Here is a 19946-nt window from a genome sequence, read left to right on the forward strand (position 1 = left end):
CTCACAGCCTGATCACACCTGAATATTTTGTTTGCTTGGAACAAAGGAGAGACAGTTTTCATAATTTATGTTATGGTTGGATTAACAGGACACAATAAAATGTGTTTGGTATCAACTTTTCAAGTTTTATTTCCAAAACATTGTGCAATATCAGTATACAGACTTGCAAGTATCACAGCAAAGATCAGTACATAATTTGAGACCAGTGTTCTGCCAAGAATCTGAAGAAGCAAGGACAGGGATCCCTTCATCATTAATACATGGGGTCATTTTCAAAGCTTATGGGGCCTCACTCTGAGAGATGACATAAAGCTTAAACCTGATGTGCAGGTAATCATAGCAGAATCACTGTCAACAAGTAATTTTCTTCATACACAGAATGTTTCACATGGCATCTTTCTCAGATATGCAATATTGGTGCTGATATTAAATTTGGATGCACAAGGCAAAGAAACTCGTTTACATTCAAATACTGAAGCATCTGTCCACTTAATGTAAGATATTTTAGACAGACTCGCATATGATATATAATAAACCCATCTACTTGCATGGCCTGATGACCCACAGATTGTGAATGTTTTTCAACAAACAGTAAACGATTGTAAGAATCCTACGAAGCAGCATCACCAGTACATCACTGGCAGCACAGCCACCACCAGTACATCACTGGCAGCACAGCCACCACCAGTACATCACTGGCAGCACAGCCATCACCAGTACATCACTGGCAGCACAGCCACCACCAGTACATCACTGGCAGCACAGCCACCACCAGTACATCACTGGCAGCACAGCCACCACCAGTACATCACTGGCAGCACAGCCACCGACAGTACATCACTGGCAGCACGGCCACCACCAGTACATCACTGGCAGCACAGCCACTGACAGTACATCACTGGCAGCACAGCCACCACCAGTACATCACTGGCAGCACAGCCACCACCAGTACATCACTGGCAGCACGGCCACCACCAGTACATCACTGGCAGCACAGCCACCACCAGTACATCACTGGCAGCACAGCCACCACCAGTACATCACCGGCAGCACAGCCACCACCAGTACATCACTGGCAGCACAGCCACCACCAGTACATCAGTACATCACCAGTACATCACTGGCAGCACAGCCACCACCAGTACATCACTGGCAGCACAGCCACCACCAGTACATCACTGGCAGCACAGCCACCACCAGTACATCACCGGCAGCACAGCCACCACCAGTACATCACTGGCAGCACGGCCACCACCAGTACATCACTGGCAGCACTGGCCACCACCAGTACATCACTGACAGCACAGCCACCACCAGTACATCACTGGCATCACTGGCAGCACAGCCACCACCAGTACATCACCGGCAGCACAGCCACCACCACCAGTACATCACTGGCAGCACAGCCACCACCAGTACATCACTGGCAGCACAGCCACCACCAGTACATCACTGGCAGCACAGCCACCACCAGTACATCACCGGCCACCGACAGTACATCACCGGCAGCACAGCCACCACCAGTACATCACCGGCAGCACAGCCACCCACCAGTACATCATCACTGGCCAGCACACCGGCAGCCATCACAGTACATCACTGGCAGCACAGCCACCACCAGTACATCACTGGCAGCACAGCCACCACCAGTACATCACTGGCAGCACAGCCACCACCAGTACATCACTGGCAGCACAGCCACCACCAGTACATCACTGGCAGCACGGCCACCACCAGTACATCACCGGCAGCACAGCCACCACCAGTACATCACTGGCAGCACAGCCACCACCAGTACATCACTGACAGCACAGCCACCACCAGTACATCACTGGCAGCACAGCCACTGCAACCTTCACATCAAAGATCAACAGTTTCAGATATGAAGCAGTTTACGAACATCACCATTTTTGACATTTTATTTTTATACCTGTTAAATTCTGTAGTCGCCGTTTATAAATGTTTGTGATGTTTTTATATGTATCAAAGACATGATAATGTGCTGTGTATTCTCCGATAGCATTTGGGACCATCGCAAGTAGAGACTGTGTGCCATTCTGACTTAACTAATCTCATTACATGATGGCCTGAATAAAACTGGCACTGCTTTAAACCAACAATAAAGATGTCAAGATTTAAAGAGGTTAATTCATTGAATTAGATCAATCAGCTCGCTACTCTTGCTGTAATTTCAAAGGATAATGAAATGATGATATCCCAGGACCATTTGAGTGACGATATTTCAGACATAATGAAATGATAGTTTGTAGAACATTTGCAATTATATGGTTTCAGCCCTGCAACCAGTATGTGAATAATTGCGTTGACTTTTGTCTAACGATCAGCCATGACACCTTGCCCCTAATGAGCCCACTGCGAACATGTCGCTCTCAAAATTTAGTCGTAATTTGAGATCTTCTGTGGTGCTGTATCCCAGAGTCAACGCAAGCTGCCTAAAATTAATGGAGATTCATGCTTCAAATTTTATATCATTTGCAGTGAATGTTCGGAATTGTTTGTGGAGTGTTTTCAGTAAATTTGTTTCACGTGATAATAATTTTGATGGACTGGATATGAAAGAAGACAGAAATGTTGAGCTGTTGACTGGAATATTTGATGTGACTGGGACTGGAGGATCTGTCACAGTTCCAGTGATGGCTTACTATCAATAATTAATCAACTCTGCAGGTGCCCTCCAACTCATGTTTACTTGAATGTGTAATAATTGTCTCTAGAAGCTTGGCTACAGAAGCTAGATTTGTTCAGGATAAATTGTTTTTACAGTCCACTCATATAGTTTAACTAGATGTCTAGTAATGTGAAGGTTGTTTTTTAGTTTTGGGACAATCTAGTTTATTTTTAAATTGATATTGTACCAGGACACAGTTTTACTTGACTGAAATGTTACTTTGTAACTTTCCTCCCTCAAACATTAAATACTGCTGAATCGGGAAGTGTTGCTGACATGGCCATATTGCAGTTACCGTGTGTTGTCAGACAGAAAGGAAGCGTAGCAGCGGCGTTGTAATGTTTCTGGGGGCAGACGAGCAAGAGGGGGGTGAGAGCTGGTTGACATCAAGCTTTCTAGCATTCATTCACAAATTGCAGAGAAACTGGGGGTTTGATCAGAGGGTGTCATGTTACCACACACCTCTGCATCCTGCTGGAGGAAGGACAATCTCCCTCCATCTCTCAGCCCTTCTATTGCGCTCTGCTGAAGGAGACTCACAGGGTTTGGGCTTTGGCCTGGGGCTACTTTCTGTTCACAGCTTTCCTGCTTAGCCAAGCAGAAAGTCTCTCACTTTTGTAGACTGCAACCTCAAGTCTCATTATAAGGTGCATTAAAGTTGATCAAAATTGAATTTTCCAATTCATCATTTTTGTTTATCACCAATATATGTTGCCGTTAAACCGCTGTCATGGAAGTGTTCAGAGAGTATCTGCCAGCTGTGTGTTGTGATGTCAGCACTATAGTGAGGGATATGGCAGCTTACTGTAGTTTCCATATGGTTGCTATTCTGGCAGGATTAACAGCTGGGATGCCTTCCACACTTCATTCATAAATCCCAGCCCAGTAGCAGGTGGGTGGAGCTATGCATGAATTATGTTAATGAGCTGGTTGGCCATTGGATGCCAGTGAAGTGTGATTTATAGAGCTGCCTGTTGATTGAGGCTTCATTCATAACACTAGTAAGTGTATTGTGAGAGAGTATGGTAAGGTTTTTGTGCGATAAGCCCAGAGAAGTGTCGCCTGCCCAGTGTAGTGGAAGTATTAACAGGCTACAGTGTGTGTGATCAGCCTCACACAGCCATCACACAAGATTGCAGACCAATGATAACTCAGGGGAATTTGATCAACAGTATATCAAATGTGATTAGATTTGGGAGCACACTTACACGCTGTCATGACATTTGGAGTTGCATTACTAGAAGACCCCATCACTGACTAGCTACCTACTGGCAACAACCATTCCGACTGTCCACTGTACCAGGACATGTTTCATCAGAAGTAAAGTTGCAGTTTCCAAGCCGGTGAATGATCTGCAGTTTAAAATAGTTAGAAATATTGGCATTAGTACATCTGGTGGGTGATGACCTGCAGAGTGCCCTGTTCCTCATGGAGTTGTGTATTGTGTAGCTGCTGAATGACTAGCATGATCACCCCCGGCAGCAGCCCTGCCACAGCAGCGGCAGCAGCAGCAGCCAGTATGATTCTCCCACGGAGCAACTACTACTCCCATCTCTGGGCCCCTCACCACCGCCACCATCATCTACATTTACACCCAGGCTTGAGACATGGTAAGTTACCTAAATATTCTGCAAGCAATAACTCCTAGTTTTTATAAATAATATTTAGGATGATTAATAGTTACTAAAGCACTGAACATGTCGCAGAGGTTTACTCCTTCCTTTTCCTTGTACGTCATGTATAATTCAAGAAGTTGGGATTGAAACAAACTTTTAAATCTGTTATTGAGAATATTACACTTTATTCTAAAATAAACTGAACACAGACGTCTTTCTGAAAAAGAATGATTAATTTCTGTGGTTCAGTATTACGACAGAATATTGCAGCAATCATTATCATAAATACAGTTGTAATATAATTGTAGCAAAAGAGACAGTGTTGCTTTGTTGTTTATGAAGCAAACTACAGGTCCAAGATTTATCAGTAATTGTCTCTGTCACAGTAGTTTTATGTGAGCAAAAACAATTCAAAATGTAAAGTTTGCCCCTGGTCCATGCCAACAACTTGAAGTCGAGACAATTACAACAAGCTCTAGCAATTTCTTCAGTGAGTGGAAGTTAAGAAATATTGACATGAATAAAGATGATAACCATTTTCATGGTCATCCCAATCTAGAAGGAATTAAAACACTGTAAAAATGTGTCAGTTACTGTGTTGAACAGCTTTCTGAAACGTAATAACATGAACTTTTTCTCTCCTTGTCATGGAATCAAGTGATCAATATCTGTAAATGTCACCTTTCAACAGTCCACAACTAAACAAAAAACATGGCAGTAAGTAGTTAAACTTTATTTACATCATTCAATATCATAAACAAATTTTACTCTTCTTCAGCAAATGAACTGAGATCTAATGGCATCATCTGATTCATTTTCTGGTATCCTAAGCAATTTTAATGTAAGAAAACAAGCTCAGGGAAGATTTTCAAGTGTGTTCGTTTTCCAGATAAACACCAGCTCCTGTTTTTTGTTTTAAATATGCTACAAAAGGGGAAATTTGTTTATAATAGTTAATAGTGTTTTTGGTGAGGATGCTTGGGAGTTAGACCATGAGATACAAGCCAAACCACCTTCCCCTGCAGCAGCTACACATCAACACCACTGATTGTCACTTTCAATTCCAAGTCGACAATGTGAACACCTTACCTACTAGTTGATGGGGAAATGTTGCTTCTGACTGTATCTACTAAAAATGTTGACCAAGTATAGTCTAGTACTCTCTTTATTGAAACCAACAGCAAAACTTGCAACTGGAACAGATATAAAGAAAAACTATTTTCTTTACCGTTTACATTTTATGTCTTTTCCAGTAGGTAAAAGGCCAGTTACTAATCGATACAAAGCAAAACTTGATAAAAACAGAATGCTACTAAAAAGTTAACGGGAAATATAAACACATCAGGAAGATATAAATACAGCTGTTCTTTTATAATCTATGTTTCACATTGGTTATTACTATTATTGAAATACAATTACGAAAATATTTGTGACAATACAGTTTAGTAAATACAGTTGTAATCACCCCTTCTGCACATTACTTATTGAATAATCATATTTAAACCAGCCTTAGGAGGAGTACCTACTGTCATCACAATACACATGAAACAATTAGTTATCAATAATCTACTAATTAGAAGCAATTAGCCAGTGCGTACTTTCCCAGTGTACAGGCCCAGCCTGACATCTGGGCTGAAGGGGACAAGCAGTGATGCACAACACCTCAATCAGCCAGAATTCACATAATGACCCATCTAATTGTTGCATTTCTACAGCCTGGGGTTATAATAGGACAATTGTAGCTTTGTTTTGTCATTACTGTAATGATGGTGTTAGCCATTTGACACCCTCAGTGTTGACATAATGTTTGATTGTTTGCCTTGCAATTAATTGCCTTAAGACAGTGAGAAAAGAGATTTAAGACAATCAGGATTTGTTTTGACAGAGATATTGTTCATTGGTTGAGAAGTTGTGAATATAAAGTTGGTATACCCTTTTCTCAATTACCCAATTTCTTTGTACACTTGATAGCTTCAGAAACAAGATTCTGTGATGCCTTAAAGAAAGAGGTAAATATAGAGAAATGCAATGTTCAAGAAACATTTTGATGGATAACATCAACATAGAATTGTGGAAGTAACCAACTATTTGACTAGGTGCGTCATCTGTCATTATTGAAGAGAGGTGTGAAGTGTAAACAATGTTTGCTATGTGTATGAAAGTGTTGAACTCAAGTTTTGTAATGGTGAGAATTCCATGCCCGACATTAATGGTGTTGAAGGAGAGTGTAAGTAGGAGAGAATGGTTGGGCCTGTTGACATAGCTATGTGTCATGTACAGAAGGCAGGGGAACAGTCTTTTTCCACCAATATACAAAACCATTACAATTTGTCATGCTTGTTAGAAAAGCATTACAGAAGTGTACAAGGAAACAGGAGTCTCATAAGCAGCATAGCAGGCAGCGGCTCACGGCGCAGATATAGTTGGGTATATGGTCTCAGCCGCTCATGCTATAGGTTTTTATTCACCTAATATTCATCTTAATACATTTAAAATTAGAGGCAAACACATCAAATAGAATTATCCATGCATGATTAATTTAATTGGCTTTTTTTATATTCTTAAACATGGTTTTTGAAAAAAAATGTTCTCTCTAATTTCCTCAGCAGCTTTACCCTCAATGTTAACATGTTGCCAGACAAATCATACGATTGTTTTCAATATTTATAAACAAACTTTACACCAGTCAGCATTTTAATTCACCTCTTGTAATTATAAATATACCTTTAGAGAGTGGTCAAATATAACCAATGTTATGTTTGGGATTACTGTGTTAGTAAATTACAAATTCTAGTACTTTATCCACAATTCAAACCCACACTCTCAGCACACAAAATCAGCAATCTAATTCACTCAGCTACTGAGGCTTCCAAAAACACTGAAGTAAAAAAACTGGCAGTCTCGATGAGGTAATTTGTGTAAGACCTCTCTCAAGTTTAGACTGACACATCTACCATGGGTGAAAACTGTGAATGCACACTTGCTTTCAGACAGTGGTCAAATGTAATATTTGGGGTTACTTATTTAGTAAAGCACAAATTCTGTTAGTTTTGTAATTAGCAGCAACTAATACATTTCGACTTTCAACAGATGATGTGGGTGGTGAGGTGTGGTTCCAGTATTAAGTGCAGTACATTGCGTCACTAAGCGTTCCACTGTGAGACCATATCAGACAGATTAATACTGCCATTCCTAAAACTACAAGGTTACAAGTTTCGCAACCCCAGGGGTGGTTCTCACCCTTAAGAAAACATGTCTTCAAAGATGCAACAGCAAATCTTTCACAAGCCCCTACCCCCCATAATGAGCTTCTTAAAGGGGCAATTACATCCCCCAGTTAGCTGAACACATGGGGCTAATTTCTGGTGAAATCCTCCTGGTGATGCTGGGTCTTTGTGGTGTGAGAGGTGACACACAGAAACAGAGCTATCTGACGGATAGCTCAAGGATGTGGTGGAATCAACTAATGGTGCCTTCATGACATATCACTTCTTGAGGAATATGTCATTTATTATTGGTGTTTGAATGAGACTAGCGGCAGCTATGTATGCCATAGTTTGTAGAAGTAGAGATCAATATTATTCCAATCCATGTTTCTTTAGACGTATATTATAATGCGCCCCTTCCACACCCTAAGGCATGCTCAAAGCGCTACAGAATATTTACACTGGAGTATTTACAGATGAAGTTATACATAATATACTGAGAAAAGGTGGGTTTTAAGTCTGGACTTAAAAATGTCAGTTGTGGCAGAGCTTTTAAGGGCACATGGGAGAGAGTTCCAAAGCACAGGCGCGGAGTAAGAGAATGATCGGTGTCCGAAGGATTTCAGTTTGTAGGATGGGATGACCAGTTACAAGGTAACCATTTTTCAGTTTATAACAAATTGAAAATTTCAACTTCAGAATTCCTGATTCTGTTGATTGCCTTGATAAAAAAAACCAGTGTGAATACATGGGAATGTCCTAGGTGTTGGGTGTTGTGACATTTCTTAGAGTATCAGTGAAACTTGTACGCCTGTTTTAGTGGGGATGAGGACAAACAAAATCGAAATAGTGAAGGTGTTTGGAGATATGAGGTGTGCCACAGTTGCACAGGTGCTCATGGTCTGAATAAAGACATGCTTTAAGCTAAGAATAACTGATGAATCTGCCATCAGTAGAACATTAAAACATTTGAAACGTTGCATCATTTTAGAAATGGTAGACCTGGTTTGTTTATTTGATATTACTTGAGTTGTACGTTATTATCGATTTTGCTTGTCTTATTTCACTTTCAACATTGATTTGTAAATTATTTGTAAATTTATGTTTAGATACCAAATGAATTTTCAATAAAGGAAATGATTAACAGGTGCATTTGGCCCATGTGTTGATTGCCGGTGACAGTTTTATTCCTTTATGTAGTGAGAGGAGGAGAATAGACAGGCAGTGATACATGTCTCTCCACTGGCAGCTTAAATGGCTTTTGTGACTGGGATGATTTCACAGGCCTGGGAACCAGCCAGTAGCCACTACCAGCTTCACTCAGGCAGAAAATGGAGGCAATAGCCGTGTCCAGATTAGTTGCCAGGTGTAAATAATGTGTGTTCATAGTCAACATGAGGCTGCTTACAGCTAGCATAGTGCATACTAATGTAGAGGTGCTGAAAATCTGATTTATGAAAAAGATTTACGTAAGTTTCTTTGAGATAGCAAAATAACGTTATTTAGGCATGTATGTTAGAAATAAGACATTTGTCTAACTGAAAGACATGAGTATTAATGAAATACACTTCTTTATGTACACTGAAAAAGATACTTGAGAGGAATGGCTAGTTGTACGTTATTGTGTAAAAATACTAATTTCTTGTAGACAAGCATCAACATCCCAAGGTGTTGTTGTAAAGATTGTGGGTAAATGTTATGTTTGGGATGTTTTGATATGGAACAGACTGAGCACTTGTGGAACCTGGCAAGGATTTGCAAAGACTCCAATCAGATGCACCCTCCTCCCCCTCCCCCTCCCCCTAGCCTTTTCCTTTCTCTCCCCTCCCATCCTCCTCTCGCCCCTATTCCAGCTGCCTCAAGCACCCACCTTTCATTCATCCCCCTCTATAGGTCATAGGTCAAGGAGCTACATTCTCATTGGTTACAGTTCTGATCCCATATCCTTATATGGCAGAGAAGCCTAAGTGAGCCCTGTCCATTCACCCTGGTGGATGAAAGCCTGTTCCTAGCACGTTGTTCTGTGAAAATACTCTACTCCGCACTTTTGACTTTGAAATAACCCGTAAAGATACATTTTATAATTTAAAAAATCAATTACGAAAGTAATTTTAATATTGTAATAGTGCACACCATCATCAATAAATATTTGTCTTTGCAAAATAATGTTGACTATATATTTTTAGAAAGAAGGACAATGAGGAGTGTTTCTGATCCACGTCTTGTTTATTGGTGGTGCAGCAGTGCTGTTTTCCCTGCTAATGTATGCCTTCTGCATCAACTAGGTAAATGTTGGCTGTCTACTTCTACAGGCATTAGATCAACTAACGCAGAAAATGTATTGATCAGCAATAATGGCTTGCACGCCATGGTTTTGTTTGTCAGGCTTTTGATGGAAACAGAAAAATATTTGTTCTGTATATTCATTGTTCATGGGAACAAACCGTACTTGGCGTGGAGGGCTGGGGCATTATTGTCCAGTATTGGGGTAATTCACAGAAGAAATTACCAAGACAGTATTAATCTATTGTGAACATTAGGGACTTAATTTTGTCAACCATCGAAGAAAATAAATTGCCAGAAAATAGATTAAAAAAATAGGAAAGTGCTTTTACAGTATGCAGTCATGTATTCTTAGTAAGGTACGGTACAAGGTTTTGATTGTGGTTGTGTAGTGAATCTGGATAGTGATTGTATGCTGGTTTAGGACTGTGGTGGCCATGTTTACAGCAACCAAGTCCTGTTAATGAACATCATGTATTTATTTATCTATTATTATGATTAATGAAGAGCCTTTAGAAATAATTAATAGCTATAATTCCGACCTGTGGTCGTGCAGCGTTGGGTTGACGTTAACTGGGGCAGCTCTGAAGACAATTGGTCAGTACACGGAAGAGTTTTCTCACGACTTGTCGGTAATTAATAACCCACAGCCATGGTAATGTTGCACAACCTGCTCATCCCTAGACGTATTGCATCAGTATGTCAGGGTGGTATATTTGGCAATTGATTTGTTGTGATTGATGGTGCTGCTGCTGCTGCCACAGAATGATATGGCTGACAGTAGCTGTCACATCAGGAGACTGCAGTAGACAGTGACAGGCTTCTTCCAGACCCGTTAGTAGTGTACCATCACTCAGGTACAAGGAGATTATATATGTAGAAAATTGGAAAGTTTTACTATGTGCTTTCGTCTTCTGGAACTTCGACTAGATTTTTACAGTATGCTTTACAAAGTTATCTTGTTTTATCAATAGTTAGGTACGAAGAAGATGTTTATGAAAACATTTCATGAGAGAAAGGGTGTGTCGTGTATGAGTGGGGAAGTTTATTGTTTATGGCTGACTTGCCTCAAGTTGAGGTGGTCATATGGCCGTGGTGGGGGTGTAGGAGCCAGCTGCTACTCCACCTCATACTGTCTCCAGTCAGCTAGTATTTACTGTCTACAGAGATGAGGGATGGAAGAGCTCCTCCACTAGGTGAAGCAGCCATGAATATTGCACCTATATCACGGCTGTGCTGCTGATGGGGATGTCCTGGTAGAAGGGATGACTGCATGTTGTCAACAGCCAGCTCACCTTGTCATGCATCACGGCCATCCTTTGAGCTACATCAGGTGTCTTCCACACATGGCCGGCCACACATCCCGCCTGATCACTTGGGCATATCTTGCACAGCTGCTGGCAAGGATCCACCAATTAAAGATAGACAGGAAAATTTAAAATCTTAATGAGCCCTTCTGTCTTACTTGACATCCTGTGCCAAATGGTCCCAATTTACTAGGAAAAAACATGCCTGTCTGTCCCATTTTCGCATCCCATCTCTGGGACTAGGGTGTATTTTTTTTCTTTTAAAAAGGTTCATGCTAATGTATTAGTCTGAGTTCATAATGCAGAAATTAAGAGTTTCAAAAGATATCGAGAAACATGTTTTCAAAGCATGTTAATTGTGATGTGATTATTTTGACTTAGCATGCATTTATCATGGTGAGAGGTTTACTTCCTGTAGTCTGTGGAGGCGGTATGTAGGTACAGTTGGTTTCGTGTGTTGTTTATATTTGCTGGCGAGATAAGTGGAGTCCCTGAGGCCCAGGCTCACATCCGTGGAGTGCACCAGCCTGCAATGGCTTTTACAGGGTCCCCTAGTTATGAATGGCTGGAGTTGGAGTGAAAGCCCAGATGCGGAAACTCTTCTGATTGGTTTTAAACCTGTCCATGCTTAAGTTGATTCATATGGGAGAAAAAGACAACTGACAACTACCACTGACGGGGAGCCAGATCTCACTTTGAATTAAATACAAATGTGTCTTTTTTGTGAAATACAGACTCAAAAATAATTTGTTTTAAAATAGGCAAAAGCTGCATGGAAACATTCAGCACAATAATCGTTCATTTTCTAGTTACACACTTCATTACAATTCTACAATAAGTTTTTTGCATTTTTTCCTCTAGGCTGAAAAGAGATTTATAAACTAACTTCATAACAAGTTTCCATTCAACTCATGAATAACCTCTTTACCACAAAGATGTTCTTCAGATTAGATTAGAAATGGTTTTTTGGCCCCTGCATGTATTTGTGTGTAGATATGGAGGAAATGTCTAAGGAGTGTGTTTAGGAGAGAGTATAGGTGTGAGAAGGAAGGTCCAGGAATCACATGCAGCCTGGTACTTGCCTTCTCTCCACCTCCTCTCCACCTCTCCAGCTGTTGAGTTATGTTACCTTATGTGTTGGCCATCTTAACCATCTTCCTTCTCAACATCTAACAGTCTAACGATGGCTCCCTAATTACTGTCAATTAATGCTAATTAGATTTCCATCCCGAACCAGGGCATGGGTATAAAATGTAATTACTGGGAGGACTCTTTAAAGATCTGTTTACAGCCATTTGTAAACGGGGTCAGTTTGTGCTTATATTGCTGTCTGAAGCCTGATAGATGGGCATGAACACAGGAGAGGCTGAGAGAACTATCTCACATGTGCTGAGCATCAGGTCTATTCCAGCACCGAGCTAACTTTCTGTGAAGCTACTTGCCTCCTACATCTTTATACCTTGCACATCTTGTTCTATTTATACAAATATTTCTTTACAAACCAGTCAGTTTTACCACTGATAGGTCAGCCTAGCTTAGTTAACAAGATCCTAATCCCGTGCCATAGGGGAGCAAAGTAACTGATCCATGTGTATGATGTCCAGTGTACACACCATGCACCTTGTCACGTCAGACAGGCACACATGAATATATTTCCATGCTGCATTACTGATTTGTTATCATATTAATAGGTGTATCACAGATCTTTTTTTGATGGAAATAAAATCAATTCTACTTCTCATATTCAGTTGAGTGTATGCTTCATTATGTTCAAACGGCTGTTGCTGCTGCTGCTGCTGCGTGCTGTCAAAGGGTCTGTTTCTGTGAGTGTGATGGCTTGTCTTACTGAGCCAGTTTGCTGTATGGTGTATGTTTGTTTCAGATCTACCCTCCTCCCAAGTCCCCCCTCTCACCCCTGGCACCACACAGAAAATGTCACAGGCCCTAATTGAGAGCTTCAAGGCTTTTGAGAAGGAACAAACTAGACTCAATATTCCAAAAGGTAAGCACATCGTTAGCTAGTTATCTACAGCACTGCAATCAGGAAAAAAACCCAGTCTATTTATTTATGAATTTAGTGACATTTTAGATAAGTTCAATTTTACAGTTTCCTACCTGTTCAAGAATTCAGTGCATTGGAAGAAAACTGACATTTGTTGACGATAATTAGATATTCCATTGCAGATTGGGATTCATTTTAATAAGTGTTAATAATTAATCACCATATCTGGTTCTGGTTTGTTGAAATTCACAAGGATATTGCATTTTAATTGGCATGGTATCAAAGTGTGTTACAAATTATGTAATTGAAATCAAAGCCCGACATTAAGCTTCCTGTATTAATATTTATCAATATCAAACAGTGGTTCAGTTTGGTGTGGACCGCCAACAATAGCAGACAACAAAGACACAAAATGAAATTAACAGATTTTAGATACTTGTGACAATGAATTGTTTTCTATTACAATAATTTGAGCAATATCCCAAATTAGTGAGCAGATGATGGCAGTGATGTTTAGCATATAAAGGGCAGCCACCGCTATTAGGTGCCGTCTGTCTCCGAGTTACACCGGAAGTTTTTGATTTCCTGTTCGTTACTTGGGAGACCCCAGGTCGCTTGAATCCTGGCATATACACATATTTCAGCGCAAGGTAAAATGATTGCAATTTAGTACCTGGTCACATGAGTCCATTTTGATATTAAAAAGGTGGACAAGAGGGATCTTCAGGGCACCTGATAGCTAGTGAGCATGCCTTTGCAAATAAATCCCAATAAAAAAACATAATCAATTGTAGGATTAGGGGATTATTTTCCTTCCAGTGTGGGCACAAGGGCACTGGCAATTCCGTGTACTCCATTTCACTAATTGCTCACACTGTAACTGAGATATTTGCTTTTTGATTGATGTGAACTAAATGATGGTGATTTCCATGCAGGACTTGATGATGAGACATGTATTTGAGGGGAACAGGTAGGGTTTTCTTGTATGTGGTGGACACGGGAAAGGGATCACATTTTCACATGTAACAAGTCATATTGGACTTTCTTACAGCTGAAGACTTCATTATAGAGGTTTCACTAATCATTTGTACATCACTGAACAGTATGATTTACCGGTATGTACAAGTTGGTTGTATGCCTGGAGATTTAAGAGTCATGTTGAATAGTGAAAGGCAGATTAGCTGTAAGAACTTGTAATACCTGACACTGGCATATTCCCCAGAGAGAAGCAGAAGAACTCATCCCTGTAATTGTCAACCAGCTCTCAGCCTGTATGAAATACGTAGAATATTGATGATGTGAGCTCTATTTATAGTTCAACTGTTGAACACCAACTCATTACTAATTAATAAGTCAATTTAGCGGAGCTGGTGTGGGTATATAAGATTGCCTGCAGGCAGTGTGAAGCCAGCACACCTCGAGTGTTTGAGCGGGAACACAGGTAGCAGTGTTAGTTAGTTCGGTGCAAGAGTGTGGTGACAGCAAGGCTTCACTGACCAGGCAACATGAGAGACTGCCTGTATGCTCAGCCTCTGCTTCAGGCAACTTGGGGTTAGTTGATACTGTAGATCTTCAAGGAATAACTGTCACCTACTTTTATGGGAGATCTTGAGTGTTCCAAGAATATGTTCATCAGATTAGGTCATATTTAAGTGATTTTTTGTCAAGTTAGTAAACTAAATTGAACATGCCCCAAGAAATCTATTGCTTGAAGTGAGTTTCTTGGACAGTGAGGATGTACATATATGTTTGACATGATGAAATATATGTAAGTAGTTAATTCACATTTCTCCTTTATGTAGTAACTATATAGTGGGAAAGGTGAAGTCCTGTTGACTTGATGTTTGCTAACTTTTGTTGTAGATCCCATGCAGTGGTCCCCCCTCCATGTGGTGCAGTGGTTGAACTGGGCAGTGCAGGAGTTCAGCTTGGAGGGAATTAACATGGCCAACTTTGCGGTGAAGGGAGCTGATCTCTGTAAAATGGAAAAAGAAGAATTCCTTAGTCGCTGTCCACCATTTGTTGGCGATATCTTATGGGAACATTTAGACATTCTACAGAAAGGTAAATATGACATATGTACCTGTAAGAAATTTGCTAAAGATAATAGATGGAAACTCTTATATACATGACATGTTCCCCATTTTTTCATGCATTTTGATTTGATGTGACATTAATTACTACTTTGATTACTGCTGTTGTGATATTGGATTGACCTGTTGTCGGTGTGTTGCCTGTTGCACTATCAGTACATGAAAGAACAGTAGCCAGTACCCCTCTGTGGCCACTACGTACACGACTGCCAAGTGTACCCGTGTGCCAGGTATAGGCAGATAGTGTCATTACTACAGAGGCAGTAGAGGTAGTTTACTGTTGCGTTGTTGTGTTACAGAAGTTGCTCAAGAGAGGTCACTGTTGTGCAACGTACCACCAAATTACAGTGAGCCAGTTTGCATGCCCGAGTTTGGTGAACGTTATCACCAGCACAATCAGCAAAGTAAGCATTTCATCTTCATATCTGCCTGAAACAAAATACTTGTAACTTTTGAAAACAGTTGGCTATCTTTCATATTCATATAGTGTGCATGCTATTATTATCAGAAAATGAATATATACCCTGAAGAATGCAGAGCAAACCCACATGCAGTGGCAGTAATGCATGCTACTGTGATGTATTGAGTTGTTAGAGGTTTCCATGTTGCATGAACTAACTCTGCTGACAGTGTGTAGTCATCGAGCTGGGTGTAACACTGATATTGTCCTGCAGTGCCATCATTAAATTGGATATAACACTGATATTGCCCTGCAGTGTCATCATAAAATTGGATTTAACACTGATATTGCCCTGCACTGTCGTCATTAAATTGGATATATCACTGATGTTGTCTTACATCGCATCAAGCTGGGTATAACACTGATATTGTCCTGCAGTGTCATAATCAAGCTGGGTATGACACTGATATTGTCCTGCAGTGCCATCATTAAATCGGATATAACACTGATATTGCCCTGCAGTGTCGTCATTAAATTGGATATATCACTGATGTTGTCCTACAGTGTCATCAAGCTGGGTATAACACTGATATTGTCCTGCAGTGTCATCATAAGGTTGGATGTAACACTGATATTGTCCTGCAGGTTACAGCAGCTCTGAAGGTGGCAGCGTTCCGCCGGTGTCCACGTCTCACAGCTACATGGAAGGTCCGTACATCTTTTCAGTTAGCAGCAGAAACGAAATACAAAATTCGTATTTATTTTGGTAAACATCAGCTAGCATTGTGCTGTTTAAGGAGGCATAAATGTTTTGACTTAAGTAATCCTTAGTTTGTCTCAGTGCGACAGCTATGTTGTACAGCTTGACAATAGCTCCATTCATTTGCAGAGAGCACTAGGAATCATTCCTCTCCTACCCCATTTCAACCCACCTCTGTTCATGTCAAAAACAGTGTAATTAGGACATTGTAGGAAAATGTTTAGTGAAGAAACACCTGATCATTTCATTTTAATGGATTCGTGATACTTATATTACAGTTCTGTATTTTGTGAATGCTCCAAGCTAGATGTAACATGCAGGTACTGTAAGTGTTTATGATGTGTAATATTGTATCACAGGTTCCTACCCGATCTCAGAGTCTCTGCAGACACTGAATGACATGAGCAGCGGAGGAGGAGGAGGGGGCAGCTATGAGGACACATCAGACTATCAGAGTCTGGAACACAGCAGCTACTACGACCAGAGCCCTACTGATTTCTACCCTATGATGCCTGAGCAGAAGTTCCGCCCACCCACCAGTCTACACGCCAAGAACCTGTGTCGAGGTAGGACTTCTGTCTTTATCAGCATTCATTGATGTGTTGCACCTCATGAGACAAGTGTGAATATTGTCTGATTCTTAAGCATAACCTTTTTATAGTCACAATATGGCTGACACACTGCTGATGTGACGAACAATCTTAATTCACTCACCCCGACTCTGAATGCAAGTAACATTCACATCATTTCATAAGCATCATTATCAGCTGTGTGCAGCTGCTGGTTTAAGGCTGAAATTCTGTATGTACGACACCTGGTATGTACACCAAAGTCTTTCAGGAACTGTTGCAGATTTACAAGCATGTGGTGGATGATACCTCTGTTTTGTGTAATTCTTTTTTCTGCAAACCTTGCAATCATACTATTTCTGTATACCTTTATTGAGTATATCAAACTATTTCTGCGTCCTGAGCGTAAGTATACCAACTGTTTATATGCATGAATTAATATGTTTCTGCCACAGTGCTTGTGTATAATGCTGTGTTACTGCATAGCTTGCTTACATGGCCCACATGGTAAGGTGCATATGAGTATTGTGTGATACTGTGTATGATAGTGTTGTGTGATACTGTGTATGATAGTGTTGTGTGATACTGTGTATGATAGTGTTGTGTGATACTGTGTATGATAGTGTTGTGTGGTAGTGTTGTGTGATACTGTTGTGTGATAGTGTGTATGATAGTGTTGTGTGATACTGTGTATGATAGTGTTGTGTGATACTGTGTATGATAGTGTTGTATGATACTATGTGTGATAGTGTTGTGTGATACTGTGTGTGATAGTGTTGTGTGATACTGTGTATGATACTGTTGTGTGATAGTGTTGTGTGATACTGTGTGTGATAGTGTTGTGTGATAATGTGTGATAGTGTTGTGTGATACTGTGTGTGACAGTGTTGTGTGATACTGTGTATGATAGTGTTATGTGATACTGTGTATGATAGTGTTGTGTGATACTGTGTATGATAGTGTTGTGTGATAATATGTATGATAGTGTTGTGTGATACTGTGTATGATAGTGTTGTGTGATACTGCGTATGATAGTGTTATGTGATACTGTGTATGATAGTGTTATGTGATAGTGAGTATGATCGTGTTGTGTGATACTGTGTATGATAGTGTTGTGCTAGCCCGACTTCTCCGGTGCTGCTCTTCTCAGTGTGAACATCCCATGGCTACCACAGGAGCTTAAGGTGTTTACTACAACCATCTGATCTCCTGCACCTACCTGCCAACAAATTAAGTACCGATTCAGCTTGAATTAAGAAATGAGTAAAATGTCCCTCTAGACAAGCAGAATGATCACCACAAGATCTGTAAGCACCAGAGTGTAGATTGTGAAGAAGGGGAAGGCAGTGTAATAGTAAGGCAGCAAGGAGGGAAGGCTGGCATGAATGGTGGGAGAAAGTTGGACCAATGCCAATGATGCACTCTCAGCACTGACGCTAATCTTGCCAACAACTTGATATGCAGTGATATACCAACACAGGCCGTGACATTACAATACCGTAGTTTACATACACCTGTAGCCGGTGAAGGAGCTCCACAGAGGAGTCCAGTGGATGCTTGGTCAACAAGCACCTTCCTCAGTTCCATCCACCTATGAGGGAATTATTTTCCCTCATAATATATTCCACAAAATGCTACTTAAACACATACAGGTTGAAAAAGCTTACACGCTGAGAACCATCAGGTATCTTGCTGACCGACTGAGGCCCATTAAGGGATTCTGGCTTGCTGACTGAGGTCCATGAAGAGCTTCTGGCTAGCTGGCTTAGGCCCATGAAGAGCTTCTGGCTTGCTGACTGAGGTCAATGAAGAGCTTCTGGCTAGCTGGCTTAGGCCCATGAAGAGCTTCTGGCTAGCTGGCTGAGGCCCATGAAGAGCTTCTGGCTAGCTGGCTGAGGCCCATGAAGAGCTTCTGGCTAGCTGGCTGAGGCCCATGAAGAGCTTCTGGCTAGCTGGCTGAGGCCCATGAAGAGCTTCTGGCTAGCTGGCTGAGGCCCATGAAGAGCTTCTGGCTAGCTGACTGAGGCCCATGAAGAGCTTCTGGCTAGCTGGCTGAGGCCCATGAAGAGCTTCTGGCTAGCTGGCTGAGGCCCATAAAAGGATTCTGGCTAATCAACTGAGACCCATGACGGGATTCTGGCTAAATGGCTGAGGTCCACGAAGAGATTCTGGCTAAATGGCTGAGGTCCCCGAAGAGATTCTGGCTAAATGGCTGAGGCCCATTAAGGGATTCTGGCTAACTGACTCAGGTCCACTAAGGGATTCTGACTAACCAGGCCCATTAAATGATTCTGCCTCCTACATTTATTCCAGTACGGTATACAAATCATGGCGAACTAGACCACATCTGGAGGCAACTAAACACGCCTTTTGTCTGCACCCACCACAATTAGAGAATGATTGTGTTTTTTATTCCAAGAGGCCGCAATTTCACAACAGATCAAGTCAAGTTGCCACATCTGGAACAGAGTGTCAGTTTCCCTGTTCTAGTGGTAATTCATGTATAGTCAAGCATACAAATTGGAAAATTTTGGAACCATTGCCAAGTCACACACTATTTCTTGTAATTTGCCTGTTTACTCTGTAAGATGCAACCAACTACTGCTTCAATTCGGGTTATAAATTGTGTTTTGATGAGGAGAGGGCTTTATTTATAGACAGGGGTAGCTGTGATCCTGATCCAGTGACAGGATGAGAAGTTACAGCACTTGTATGTCTATAGCTGAAGGTGGTGGTGGAACAACTGCTCACTTTTTTAATTTCTACATTTTGATTGTACATGATGTCAGTCTGTTGCTAATTCTGTTACCATAGTTACCATATATTTTTTGTACTCGTTGACTGGGGAGGTTGGAGTCAAGGGCAGATAATAAGAATAAATATAGCCCACTGAAGAGATCCAGGCAGAGTAGAAAAACAAAGCTTGGTTGATCACAGCCAACACTGCCGCAGACTATAGGTGATTCCTCTGTTCCGCTATACATTCACAACAAACAAGGCATACGACTCATTCTAGAAAAA

General features: G+C 41.0%; 1 protein-coding gene across 1 annotated transcript in view; it reads left to right on the plus strand.

Annotated features, from left to right (window-relative positions):
- The window catches only part of LOC124257305 (transforming protein p54/c-ets-1-like), a 46604-nt gene that overhangs the window by 21784 nt on the left and 4874 nt on the right, over positions 1-19946 (plus strand). Inside the window, 5 exon segments of the mRNA XM_046691340.1 lie at positions 12984-13103; positions 14967-15167; positions 15496-15600; positions 16242-16304; positions 16716-16922. Of these exon segments, the coding sequence (XP_046547296.1) occupies positions 12984-13103; positions 14967-15167; positions 15496-15600; positions 16242-16304; positions 16716-16922 (696 nt within the window).

Source organism: Haliotis rubra, unplaced genomic scaffold (genome assembly GCF_003918875.1).
Source record: "Haliotis rubra isolate DU_JTF1 unplaced genomic scaffold, ASM391887v1 Scf657, whole genome shotgun sequence".
NCBI classification, from domain to species: domain Eukaryota; kingdom Metazoa; phylum Mollusca; class Gastropoda; order Lepetellida; family Haliotidae; genus Haliotis; species Haliotis rubra.